Source organism: Pogona vitticeps, chromosome 2 (assembly GCF_051106095.1).
Source record: "Pogona vitticeps strain Pit_001003342236 chromosome 2, PviZW2.1, whole genome shotgun sequence".
Lineage (NCBI taxonomy): Eukaryota > Metazoa > Chordata > Lepidosauria > Squamata > Agamidae > Pogona > Pogona vitticeps.
In genome coordinates, this window is record NC_135784.1 from 193,318,480 (window position 1) to 193,331,971 (window position 13,492).

General features: G+C 39.9%; 1 protein-coding gene across 9 annotated transcripts; it reads left to right on the top strand.

Moving 5' to 3' along the window:
* Nucleotides 1–12,438, top strand: ING4 (inhibitor of growth family member 4). 9 transcript variants are annotated; one of them, XM_020804193.3, is made up of 8 exons: nucleotides 1–135; nucleotides 1,380–1,451; nucleotides 1,625–1,791; nucleotides 2,061–2,175; nucleotides 8,502–8,610; nucleotides 8,908–9,052; nucleotides 10,000–10,061; nucleotides 11,733–12,438. In XM_020804193.3, the coding sequence occupies exons 1-8, from the start codon at nucleotides 99–101 to the stop codon at nucleotides 11,770–11,772; spliced, it is 747 nt and encodes a 248-aa protein (XP_020659852.1). In that variant the 5' UTR covers nucleotides 1–98; the 3' UTR covers nucleotides 11,773–12,438. The 9 variants fall into 9 exon arrangements, with proteins under 9 accessions (XP_020659852.1, XP_020659853.1, XP_020659851.1 ...); XM_020804194.3 differs by having other exon boundaries at nucleotides 4–135; nucleotides 8,505–8,610; nucleotides 8,905–9,052; XM_020804192.3 differs by having other exon boundaries at nucleotides 15–135; nucleotides 8,905–9,052.
* The last annotated feature ends 1,054 nt before the right edge of the window (nucleotides 12,439–13,492 follow it).

Sequence of the window (13,492 nt, forward strand, 5' to 3'; positions counted from 1 at the left end):
CGCAAGTAGGAAGTGGCTCTAATTAAGGGCGGAAGTGATGCCGGAATGGGGGAGGGGGGTAGGTGGGAAAGAATCGGTGCGTTTGGCTGAAACCCAAGATGGCGGCGGGGATGTACCTGGAACACTACCTAGATAGTAAGACCGGGCGCGGGATTTGGGCGGGGTGAGGCTTGAGGAAGCGAGGGCTGCCGGATTTCAGAAGAGAAACGCTGGAAGCCAAGTTTCGCCTCTGTCTGGTGTCGGCGTGGGGCGGTTGAGGAGAGGAGAAGGCGTATTTTCATGCTTAGGCCGTTTCACACGTTCTCCAGCATCAAACCCGAGTTTGACACGGTTGTTCGCATAGCAGAGTCAAACCTGTGCGTTACATCCCCACCTTCCATTTTTTTTAATGTGTGTCCTTCAGACAGAAATATTTATTTCTTTAAAAAACCCTTAAGAGTGTTAAACGAGACATTTCTCCATTAATGGCCATCTAGTTTATCAGACACACACCCTGCATGTCCTTGGAACCAGTATTCTGTGATGAAAATAGAGGTGACTGATAGGAAATTGCTGGATATTGTCTTTAATAAAACTTATTTCTTAAAATGGTAAAACTTTCCGGAGATGCTAAAATGCTTGCAGAACTTTCTGCCTCCTTCATACCTGCAGTTTGGCTTGCGTCTAATTAAAATGTTGCAAAACAATGCAGTGCTGGTGGGCATATGTGGTGGGTTATTTGCCTTTAAAAACAAAATCTTGTGTTTTATTGATGACAGAGGTTGTGTGTGCATTCAAGATAGTAGCAACTGAAACAGGCAGTTTGGGTGAATGCAAGCAATGCTTCAGATGTCACTGTAAAATATAATCAAAGGAAATTCAGATGTATGTCTAGATTAGCCTTTTGGAGGCTATGTTTGATGGAGAACCCAGTTTTTCTGTCATAAAATGTGTGGAGTGGCCCTACCTGTCTTTCATCACACAGCCATTTGAATTTAAATGATGTAAAATTATCACTGCCCTGTTTCTCCAAAAGACCTAACCTGAAAATAGACCCTAGTATGATTTTTCAGGATGCTTATAATATAAACCCTACCCCAAAAATAAGCTCCAGTTAAGTGAAACCCCACCCTCCACCATTGTGGAGCATTGTGCGGCAACCAGAATATGACATGAATGTAAAATAAAACATCCCTTGAAAAATAAGCCCTAATGCATTTTTGGAGAAAAAATTAATATAAGACCCTGTCTTTTTTGGGGGGGAAACATGGTAATTGTTCACAATTCACATTGATTATATAGGAAAATAGTATGAATTAAATTCCTGAAAAGAAAATAGCACAGGTAGGATCCCAGCTTGCCAGTCATTTCTCTCTTGTGGTCTACCTTTTTTCCCCTAGGTATTGAGAATTTGCCATTTGAGCTACAGAGAAATTTTCAGCTTATGCGAGATCTCGACCAGCGAACAGAAGGTGAATTGGAGGAAGTACCAAAAGCAGTGATTTGGTTTATTTGATTGACTGTGTTTTCTTCTTTACATGCTGTGTAAAATAACGTGTCTGGTCTTCATGTTGCTTTCTAATTAGGCTCTGGTGTTGTGGCCTTGAAGTCTGGACCTAACACTTTGCTCTATCTTTTATTTCAGATCTTAAATCAGAAATTGATAAATTAGCCACCGAGTATATCAGCAATGCACGGACACTGTCTTCAGAGGAGAAGCTGGGTCTCCTTAAGCAAATCCAGGAGGCCTATGGAAAATGCAAGGAGTTTGGGGATGACAAAGTGCAGCTGGCTATGCAGACATATGAAATGGTATGAGTGCAAGGAGGGGTCTTTCGGGATGATGAGGTGGTTTCTTATGGGCTGTATTTTCCATTTGCGAAAGAATCTTTAAGTGACATGAAACTCTTACCCTTGGCCTAGCTGTAGTCTTCCTGCTCTGGCAGGCTTTTAAAAATTTATTTATTTCAGTCACTGTGCCTTTGTAGAAACCGTGGGTCCCCCCCCCCCAGCTTGTTGCCTTCAACATCATTGAGGCATCTTAACTCAAATAATTATTTTATTCTCTGTTGTGTTTGTAGGTGGATAAGCACATACGGCGGCTGGATACAGATCTTGCCAGGTTTGAAGCTGACTTAAAAGAGAAACAGATTGAATCAAGTGATTATGACAGCTCGTCTAGTAAAGGCAAAAAGAGTGAGTTCTCATTTCTGTAGCAATGGGAGAGGCTGAAATGGACTAGTGAGGGTTTGAGAGGGCCACCATTTGTCACAATAGGATTTCAGTCTTTAGTGTAGATCAAAAAGAGTTCTTTGGCAAGTTTGTCATCCTGATGAGTGACTGAGCAAATGTTATCAATTGGAGCTCCAGAAGGGAAATGTGGTGTGTGGTTGAAAGAACGCTATAGAGTCTGGATTCAAATTTCTATGTTTGTTTGTTTGTTTGTTTGTTTAATTTATATGCCGCCCACACTACCCAAAGGTCTCTGGGCGGCTTACAACATTTAAAATACAATAAAATTTAGAGCAATTAAAATACAATAAATATATATATATATATCTATATTGCCATCGGGCCTACTTTTTTTTTAACTACTTGGGGGAGAAATTACCCAAGTGTTTAAAAAAATATAGATCACAATTGGTTTTTTAAAAACAGACATTCTTATTTACATTACAAAAATGTCTCTTTTAAGTTGACACCTTCTACAATACCCATGCAGAGCCAGACTTTGCTGTTGACAAGTTGGATACTCAGGCCATGTCTTAAGCCGAGGACCAGCGGTGACTCTGGGTTAGATATCCTGCACACAAGACACTCATTTGGAGTACACACACACACACTCTCACACACACATTTTCCAGTTGTTTAATTTAACTGTTGTGTGGTAAAAGGTGTGGGGGACCTACTGTGCTGTACTGAGGTCAGTCCATGAAAGGTGAAATATACTCTGCATAAGGGTGGTACAGAGTTTTGTGTTCTCTGAATGCTATGGTATCACCATTATTAACTATCTCTAAGTTTCCTATCTATGTATCCAAAAATATTTCACTGTACCTGAAGCCCATTAGAAAGATTCCACAGCAAATATAAAATTTGGTTTTGAAGTAAAGATTTAATAGAAGCATGAAAGTATGTGGTTTGGAATAAATGTGTAATATTTCACATTATCAATTATAGACGTTGAAATTGGCAAGAGAAAAAAATACGTTATAGCTGTTTAAAGAGACCATACAAATAAAATTGCATCTGTGGTAGTGCATACCTATAAATCCCAGTTAATGGGACCAAAACTGATGTATTTGGCACTGGGAAAGCAAAAGAACAGATGGGAAACCTGATAAAGTAATAATAATTAGTGACATATGCATATCCCTGTATTACTAGTATTGTAATACTAGTAATCGTGTTGATATAACTTAAGGACTGGGGAAGCAATTTAAGTAAATAAAACAGAGTAGTAACCTGTAAGATGAAAAGGAATGGAACAGAGACTAATGCAAGATAAAAGAAAGATTAAAAAATAGAGCTTATTTTTAAAAGATATGGTTATGATATATTTTCATTTAATGTAAAAGATTTTAGGAACGCAAGTCAATCAAAGCCAAAATGTAGTTAGAAGATAGTATATAGGACTGTTATAATGGATAGACAGAAAAACAGATAATTTATTATCGGGGGAAAGGGGTTATTACTTCTCCAGACAGTTTTAAATCAACAGTAATTCTAATTGTTTGAGTAAAAAAAAAAATTGACTTTGAGATCAAATAAAGCTTTAATGACCCCAAAGGAATATATATTTTTCTTAAAGAACAGATAAGAAGGAAAGTCGCTCTGGAGGTTGATCTAAACTCACAACAGATTGCTTTTCTGGAAAAAACACTTCCCATATTAGGAAAAAAAAACTGAGCGGAGTATTAATATTTAACTATGTTATGTAATCTTTTTCATGTGGAGTAGTGTATCAATTGTAGAAAAAATAATGAGGCAATAAATATAATAATTAGAACTAACTTAGTAGAACATATGTAAAGAAAAAAGATGGTCCACCTTTAACACAATATTTAATAGAACACAGACATATAGTGAATACTAATCCTATAGAATGAGACTCTGTGTGCTGGTCACATAAATTTGATACCTGTACAGAGGTTGAGTTTATGTTGTCATCAAAGCAAATGGGAACAGGCAATTTTTAAAAATTCGAAAAGTCTTTTTAAAGTCTTGTACCACAGCTGCATAGCTACTGTAACTTAGTGGGAAAAACAATAGACTTCAGTTATATGTCCTTGGAATTTGACTGTTTTATAAGGGTGACCACCCATGGATATATGCAAAGAAACAAAATATATTTTAAAAAACTAATACGGTACCATGTCAGATCTCTCTCTAGATGTGCAACTATTCATTTATTTACAATATTTTTAGCCGCACCATTACCAGTGGCTTCTGGGCAGCGTACAACAATATTAAAACTTAAAAACATTAAAATAGACAATATAAAATATCCTATATTAAAACAATTCTTAAAACATTAATATTAATAAGTCCTGCTGCTCATGTGGCTAACTAGAGCAGTGGTTCTTAACCTTTGTTACTCGGATGCTTTTGAACTGCAACTCCCAGAAACCCCAGTCAGGACAGCTGGTGGTGAAGGCTTCTGGGAGTTGCAGTCCAAAACTCCTGAGTAACCCAAGGTTAAGAACCAGTGAACTAGAGAATACTGTTTAATTAAAATCCTGGCTAAACAGAAAGGTCTTTGCCTGGCGCCAAAAGTTCAAAAGTGTTGGAGCCAGGTGGATCTCTATAGGGAGGGCATTCCAAAGCTGGGGGGCAACAGCCGAGAAGGTCCTATTTCCCCCTCACCTCTTTTAGGGATGGCGCCTTCAGAAGGGCCTCCTGCCCTCATCTTAGAGTATGGGCAGGCTCATATGGAAGAAGGTGGTCCTTTAGGTAACCAGGTCCTAAGCCATTTAGGGCTTTATATGTCAAAGTAAGCACTTTGAATTGGGCCCGAGCAGCAACTGGCAGCCAGTGTAAATTTTTCAGAACCAGCGTAATATGAGTCCGTGCAGCGGTACCACTTACCAGCCGCGCAGCCCGTTTCTGCTGGACCGTCTTCAAAGGCTGCCCCACGTATCGCGCATTGCAGTAGTCCAGTCTGGTTGTTACCAGTGCATGAGTGACTGTTCCAAACTTGAGGCCTCAGACCTTATTGGAGTATAACTCCCCGAAGCCCTGGATATGCTAGCTAGAGCTTCTGGGATTTGTAGTCTGAAAACATCAGGGGCAGTAGCTTGGGAAGCACTGTTGCACCAGTAGTAGTGAGAGCAGAAGCAAGAAGATTCGGATAAGATAAGCAATCCAAATTAAAGAGAATAATGTAGCAAGCCTGTAGAGGGGGATGACCAGTTGATACTATGATATTCAGAAGACATTTGCAACAATGTCTCACTAAAGGTACTTGAGAAAACAGCAACCAGGAGATAGCACAATAGTTACTGCATTGTCTTTTGCCAAGTAACTGAATATAGAAGAGGGTAGGAATAAATGGAAAGTGTCAAGAAGGGACAAAGTACACAACGTGTTCCCTGCATTGGGACCACTGGCAATGTCAGTTGTTCATAAATTATCTTGATTTAGTAAGAGGGAACTGGTAAGATAGGTGAGTAGATAACATTGAAGGCTGGTAGTCTTCTTGAACTCTACATTCTGAGATCTCTTTATAATCTATCAGTGAATGGCTTGTGAAATTTAGTGTAAAGTGATGCATACGAGGGACAAAAAATCCTAAGTATACAGTATATACTTCCCCCCTCTTTTATTATTAATTATTACTATCAAAGCACATAACATCCAGTTCATGAAAAAAAAACATCTCACAGGATGAATTAAAGAATTGCAGAGAAGGTCAATTCATTGTGACTGGTTGAGTAAGTCTTTCCATATTGCATATGGAGCACAAGTGTCATCATCTTTTGAGTTTGCAAAGTTTAGAAATGAGGACCCGGTGTTGTAAAACAGTTTGCCATTGCTGTGTCCTCGTACAGCCTGGACATGAACAGTTAGATTTCCCATAAGTCCTTTATGCTAGATTTTGGCATACCAGTGGGAGAGCGAAATACCTTTCATGCCCTTCCAGTGGGTTGCAAGAACTAATTTTCTGTCACCTAAGCAGAAAATTAATGTCAGCTGTTTATGCAAAACATTTGTGTTTTCCCCTTGAAACTGTGTCAGCAAACTAAGAAAGGGGCCTAACTGGATGTTTTGATTTGTAATTTTCCCCCATCTCGGGGGAAAAAATTGAGTTCAGAAAATTTTGAACTTTGGAACATAATCACCACATGACCCAGACACCCTCTCCAGTACTTGAGATTATTATATTAATTTGATTTAATCTCCTAGGTATCAGATGCCACCTGAGTATTAGTTTGAAACAACATTCCCTTAGCTTGATTGATATAAGTATTGATTTCTTCCATATTGATTCAGAGATGTCATTATGGTTTCCAGATCACTTTCTCAAGTCATTTTAACCCCTCTTTGTATCAAAATACGAACATTTCAGTTGCAATGCTAAACTTACCTTCTTCTCAAGTGCTGGGTTTTATGCAAACTTTAAAGGGAAGAATGTGTCTACACACCTGTCTCTGGATGGTTGGTAGCGCTGTAAACTATGTCACCTGAGCTGTTTGGAACCAAGAATGTTTCACCCCTTCTAGATGGTTCATTATTTGTTCATTGTTTTTGGAGTTTTATTAATAAAAAGATTATGCAACCAATAAAGACCTTTACCTTTCCATTCTTTAAATTGAACACATTTGTCCTTGTCCAAAAAGAGAGAGCAGGTGAGAAGGGATCAACAGAAAGGGGACGGGAATTACCGTATTTTTCGCACCATAAGACACACTTTCCCCCCACAAAACAGGGGGGTGGAAAGTCTGTGCGTCTTATGGAGCGAAGAAAACAGATTATATTTTCCTGTTTTCTTCTCCTAAAAAATTGGTGCGTCTTATGGAAAGGTGCGTCTTATGGAGCGAAAAATACGGTAACCATTTAATCCATTTTAGCCATATTACAAATGTGTTTCTTAAAGAGGGTTGGGAATTTTGGAAACAATTTTTTGATTGGTCTCACGAAACAGGAGTGCCCCCCCCATACTTCATCAACGTTTAAGATGGATTTCTCAGGAGGTAATCAGGTATATATTGTTCCAGCTCCCAAAATGATTCAGATCAGTTGTTTTAGTTGAAATACACTGTGGTAAGTTTTAATACAAGGACTCCCAAAGCCTCTTAATATCATTGATCTGTACTTAGCTGCCTTAGAAGTGCTCAAACATTTGCCCCAGTTGAATCAAATTGTTTAAGTATTCTTTGCCATTGTAAAAATATTTTGTCCTATATATAAATTGGTATAGTTTCCAATGCTTAGTTTTTGGTAGTATAATATGCTTATTTGCTACTGTCCATCCAAACGATGATATTCTTAATTTAGACCAGCTATTGAGGACTTCTTTGACCCCAGTTAGGAGAGGGTGAAAGTTGAGATGGTATTCTACTTGTGTGTACACTTAAGGGGCATCAGAAAAAAGTAGACCTTGGGACCATAGTGTTTTTGTTAACTGTTATGTAGTTTTTTTGTTATCCACTGTGGCCCCAAGATTTGCTTCTTTCTGACCCCATTTAGTGTATTCACAGATAGCAAACCTCCAAGTTATGAGTTGTTAACAATTGAAATAAAATTACTGATATTATGCCTGTATGAATCCATATTAAAATGGCCAATGTTATAATGTTTGAAGGAATTGATGGTGCCATGATCCTATATAGATATCCACCTGCCTTTCCCAAAGATGATATTCTGTATCTAGAAAGTGTACAGAAAAGAGGAAAAGAGTAATCAGGATAATTGGGAGTTAAAGTAACTTCTCTGTGGAGTATTTCAGTGAGTCAAAACACCACCTGCAGATAGAAACATACTACAGGTTTATGAAAATTATGATTTGTAAAAATGAGCATTTTCCCCCGTGTTGTAATTTTTGACTTGCCAAAGCCCAGTGAAACTTTAGAAGTAAGTTCTGAATGGACAAAAAAAGAAGTACCAGACAAAACACAGTATTAATGTTGTGATAGAAGTAGCATGGCATTTAGTATTAGCTGCTGAACAGTAATGTTAGCAAAGAGGAGAGAAACAGGGATGCTGGACTTAGAGCCATAAACAAGCCCAGCAGGCTTCTTTGTCCCAGACCATGTGTAAAACAAACTGTCAGATCAAGGTTCTCTTGCCTGAATTTCTACAGGTTGCAAAAGTCTGGAACACAGATGTGAACTGTTTCTGGCATATTTGGCAGGGGTAGGAAGGATAAATACCTATAGAGCCCCTGATTATTTCCTCTATAGAGGGTTAAAGGGGCTGTACAGTATAATGTACAGGTGTGCTAGTCATCCACACAAGCTCCATAAATCCTGTAGAGAGGTAGTTTACTTGCTACCCTCTTTCTTTCTGTGTTCTGCACGCAGAAGGTCGGGCCCAGAAAGAGAAGAAAGCTGCCCGTGCTCGCTCCAAGGGGAAAAACTCTGACGAGGAAGCACCAAAGACAGCCCAGAAAAAGCTGAAATTGGTCCGCACGTGAGTAATTGGGAAGAAATGGTCACACCCCTAATCTTTGTTGATAGGTATAATCTGATTTTGGCCAAGGTGACATCTTGTTCACCCTCATCTAGTTCCATCCAGCTTATGGTCATTGCTGTGCCAAGAAGATCTGGCAGATTTGGGAGGTCAAGATCCTGGTAGGGAACCTTGCGCCAGGCCGGCAAGGTCGTTCTGTCAAGACAAGATCAAAGTTGGAGGGAAGTGTTTTCAACTGGGATTAGGGATCGCTCTTTGTTGGTGACCCTACTAACTATATTTTCCCCCTTGAAGTAGCACAGAGTACGGGATGCCTTCAGTTACCTTTGGAAATGTGCACCCTTCGGATGTGCTGGATATGCCTGTGGATCCGAATGAGCCCACCTACTGCCTCTGCCACCAGGTCTCCTATGGAGAGATGATTGGTTGCGACAACCCAGATGTAAGAGCCTCTCTCTTTGGAATAACGGGTGGGAATTAGGGAGCTGTGCAAATCATATTGGCCAGGGATTTTTCCTCTTTCTTTCTTTAGACAGCACAAACAGTTGCAGATATGGGAAGGTAGAATGCCTTGTTGAATGCTTGCAGAAATCAGGATGGTAGAACATGAAATTTGGCACTGCTGCCATCCTAGGAAGCAGCAGATGGACACTGTATCAAGCAGCATTCATTAATTGTAGCTCCTATGGCCACTCATCGCATGTTCAAAACTTATTAATCCTTCCTTTGGATTTTACAGCTGCAGGTGTCTTCCCTGAAACACTGAGGCATGTGTTACCTAAAGTGTATGCATAGTTTGTGAATGCAAATGCTATAATGTCTGAAGCTGCTCTAATGCATGCTTGACTGTGAGTTTTAAAGTCTTGTTTCTAGCCCATAATCCTCTGTAACAATATCCCTGCATTGCATCTGTCGGTGAACCTTCAAATTTTGTATCATCCTTAGAACAGGAGCCTAGGGTCTCAGGACTCGATCCTCTTTGTGGCTGCTGCTGTTCTAAGAGTGAAAAGTTAACAGGAAGCATCTGGATCTATTTTCATTGATGTTTCATACTTCTCACAGCCCTCTGCTTCCATCCATCCAAATATTTCCCCATTATTCAAAATTTTAGGCCAGTATTGTGGTCCATACTCATATACACAGAGCTCCAAATGTGGAGGCTGCAGCAATGACTAGACAATATGGTGGTTGTGTTGTTGATTGCATGACCCAGTCACAGGCCCAGCACCTCATTCAATTGTTATAGCAGATATTTCAGAAGGTAAAAAATACGGAGTCAAGGAGGTCTTATAAGGGAGTAAATGTCAGAACTATATTACAAGACTAATAATGATAAACGGCCAATGAAATACTAACTTGATTTTCTCTGCTCTTTTAACCCTTCCCTAGTGTTCCATTGAATGGTTCCATTTTGCTTGTGTGGGATTGACAACAAAGCCAAGAGGGAAATGGTGAGTCACTCTTCAAAGTTCTTGTATATTTCTGTGCCCAGTCCACTGTTCTCTGAAGAACATGAGACACACAATTTTTGATCTTTGTAGAGGAAATTCCTGCTTTGAAGCAGGCATTATTGAGTCATTAGGAAGGAATTGCAAAATGCATAGCTGAAAGACCTCATGTTGTAAGATTTTCTGGCGTAGTGAGGAGCAAGCTGCCCAGTGTCTTGACTGGAGACTGTGTTTTGCCATCACATCAGTAATTGCCAGAAGTGTTGCATTGTACGTTCTCCCCCCCCCCCCCCAGACTTAGTGAAATCCATTTACATACAGAAGAAACCAATGGTGGTGCATTTGGTGATATGAAACAGGTGATACCCTTTCATCCATATAGTTCTATTCTCCACACCTGCTTCTTGGTCAGCTGGAGGTTTGCCGTATTTGAGTTATCAGCTTTTGGCTGTAATAAGCCAGACTTCTTGTATGTACGTGCAGCTGCTTTACTTTTCTCTTTGCATGAGCTCAGGAACCATTTGGGAAGCTACACTAAGCCCTGGCTTGCCATTTATCTCCAAACTGGCAAATCCTGGTTAATGCTTTCTAAATTCTTTAACCCAGGGATAGTAAACTTCCTGAAACCTTGAAGCCACATCGTGGGTGTGATTGACCATTTAGAGCCATTTTTAGTGAAAGGCACACTGATTTAGTTTCATGGGGCCTCCGGTAAGAAGTGCTCAACTGGTCATTCTTGCATTAACAAAAAAAACCTTCTGTGAGAGAACAATCATAGCCCGAACTGTTAATCATTTCAGACTAAATCATCCTCATCATTAGGGAAATGTGAACACATTGAGGGATGCCAGGGCAGTATTTTGCCTTTTGCTCATTCCTATGTTAATTGCGGTTTCCTGCTTCCGATATGCCATTTCCAAGACATTGTATATTTGTCCTGTGGCAGTCTCACTATGATTTGTAATCTCACTTTCTGTTGACATTTAGACTGTGAAAGAAAAAGCATATATATTGGGTCCTTCTAGTCACTCAGAATACTTTAAAACAAAGATGACGAGCCTGTGGTATTCAGATTTTGTCCTGCAACTCATAATCCTTCCCTCCTTTCTGTGCTGGCCAGGCATGATAGAGTTGCAATCCTCTGAAAGGCCATACCCACCCTGGTTTGAAATGTGGCTGAATTCAGCATCTTGCAAAGACTTTGATTCAGAGACATTGTTTTGTTATGTAGAGGCCTCAACCTCTAGTTACCACTTACTGTAATCTGAATTCTTTGTATAAAAGGGTCAGAAATTTCTAAGAACATAGTTTAGGGCAATGTCTGTATGGGGCCATTCTAAGAAATTCCATTCACTAAGGTGGAAAATCTGAATATAGCCCCTATTTCTACTGCATAATATAAGGCACGCACACACAAGGGAGAGCATGGTGGGTTTGCCTAAAATGCCTGCTACGACTGTCTCCCACTACACTCTCCTTTCCTGTCTTGTAGTCTTTCATGGCAATGCCATTCGTGTATATAAATACACAAATGTAATATAATTTGCATAGCGTACACAAGTTATATGGCTTGACCTTCTGCTCGCATATCAAAATTTTCTTAAGACACATTTTCAAGCATCCTTATTTATCCTTGTCTCCCGATTACTGCTGTCCTTTGTATTTCTTCTGCAGGTTTTGTCCTCGCTGTTCCCAAGAGAGGAAGAAGAAATAAAATTGATTTCTTCTTAGGTCCTGACAGTTGTTGCCAGAACACCCAACCCTGCCCCCGGACTTCAGTGCTCTTCTCCCAGTTTGTGGGGCCTCATACTTAGGGGGTCTTACCCTGTGAATGGTTTGTATTCATATGATGGTTCCTGTGTGTACTGAAATACTCACTTTTTGCTCTTGAGGGGGAGATGGAGTGAGCCCTCTTCTTTCCTGCAGCCCTTTACCCAGCACAGGTTTCAAAGCCTGTATGAGCTAAAGGAACCAAGACTTGTTGGTGGGAGAAGGAATGATACCTGAATAGCTAATAGAAGAAGCAAAGTCTTCCTTCCGACTTTGTTAAGCCCTGTCCCAGAAGAGGGGCAACCAGGCCAGTCCTTTATCCAGTCAGTGAATTTAGAAGACAGGCCTCTTATTCTTTCGCTCCCTCCACAACATTCCATTTTTTTCCAAGGGAGAGGAACCATTTAGAGCCAGCTGGAGTGTGTCTCATTTTCTTCATGGGGAAAGTCTTCTGTAAGGTGAGAGTTCCCTGCTGCCTGCTAAATGAAGTGTTTGTGGATTTGTAACAGAGGCCAGCCATTCTCCACTCCTCTCTTGGTGGTGCTTGTTTTTGGGGGAAAACCCCATGTTGTAAAATATAGCATTAAATAAATAAAGACAATTCAACAAACTTTGGAGTGATTCTCAGCTTTAGGTGGGATTAACTGAATCGCTGGTCAGCAGCCAGTTCCTGGTCTGAAAAGGTGTGCCATCAGGGACTTAAACATTTGACCTGTGATCATAGTTTCTGCAAACAATGACAAGTGGTCTGCCCACTTGTTTGTGGCCCTGGGGGGAAGCTATCAGGATAAGAGTCCAGGAGAAGATGAGGGCAAAAAGGAACATTAGATAAGGGGAAAGACAACTAGTTGAGTACAGAGCATTCACAGATTAGGCAAAGCAGAGTGCTTGACAACATGAAATTAGAAGGTAGTTATTTATACCAGGAGGCTTGTCTTGCATAGTTGTGGTTGATGAGAGGTTTCCCATTATTTTCCTTATAGAAATTAATGGAATGTAGTTTTGTCTTCTTTTTTAACAATGTTTTTGTTATGGCTGTTGTGCATTGATGTTGCTACACCTTTCCTGCCATTTTCTGAAACCAGGAGATCTCTACTTGTGCCTATTAGTCAAATGGGCAATTTAGAGTGGCAGTAACAGGGTGGACCTGTGGTTTTTCTAACTCTCCCCTTTTTTGGTAGAATTAATTTGTGAAAAATACCTCATTCTGTAATGTGTTTCCTTCATGTTAAAAACTGGCTTAAATCCTGTTATGCAGTTATGCAAAAGGTGTAACCTTTAGTGGCAAATTGCCATAGGTTAAGAAATGTCCATAGGCACCATCTGTTGCATGCTGAGTCACATGACTCAGATTATAATAGATAAAACTATGGACATTTCCTAACTTCTCCACACACCATTTGTGTCACTGCAACAAGATTTTGCCATTATTTTCTCCTAAAGGGGCTGGAGGGAGGAACTTAAGTTTAAAACAAAAAATTACAATGACAGCTATAAACCCAAAAATAAGGAATTTAAACCACAGATCAACTGCCCACCTCACTCCAAATATAGGCACATTGATGCATTCTTCCTATATCTTAACTTCTAACCCGAAGAAACGTTACAACATAATCCCACTAGCCATCTTCCCTCCTTATGGACTACATTTTTAGAGATATGGA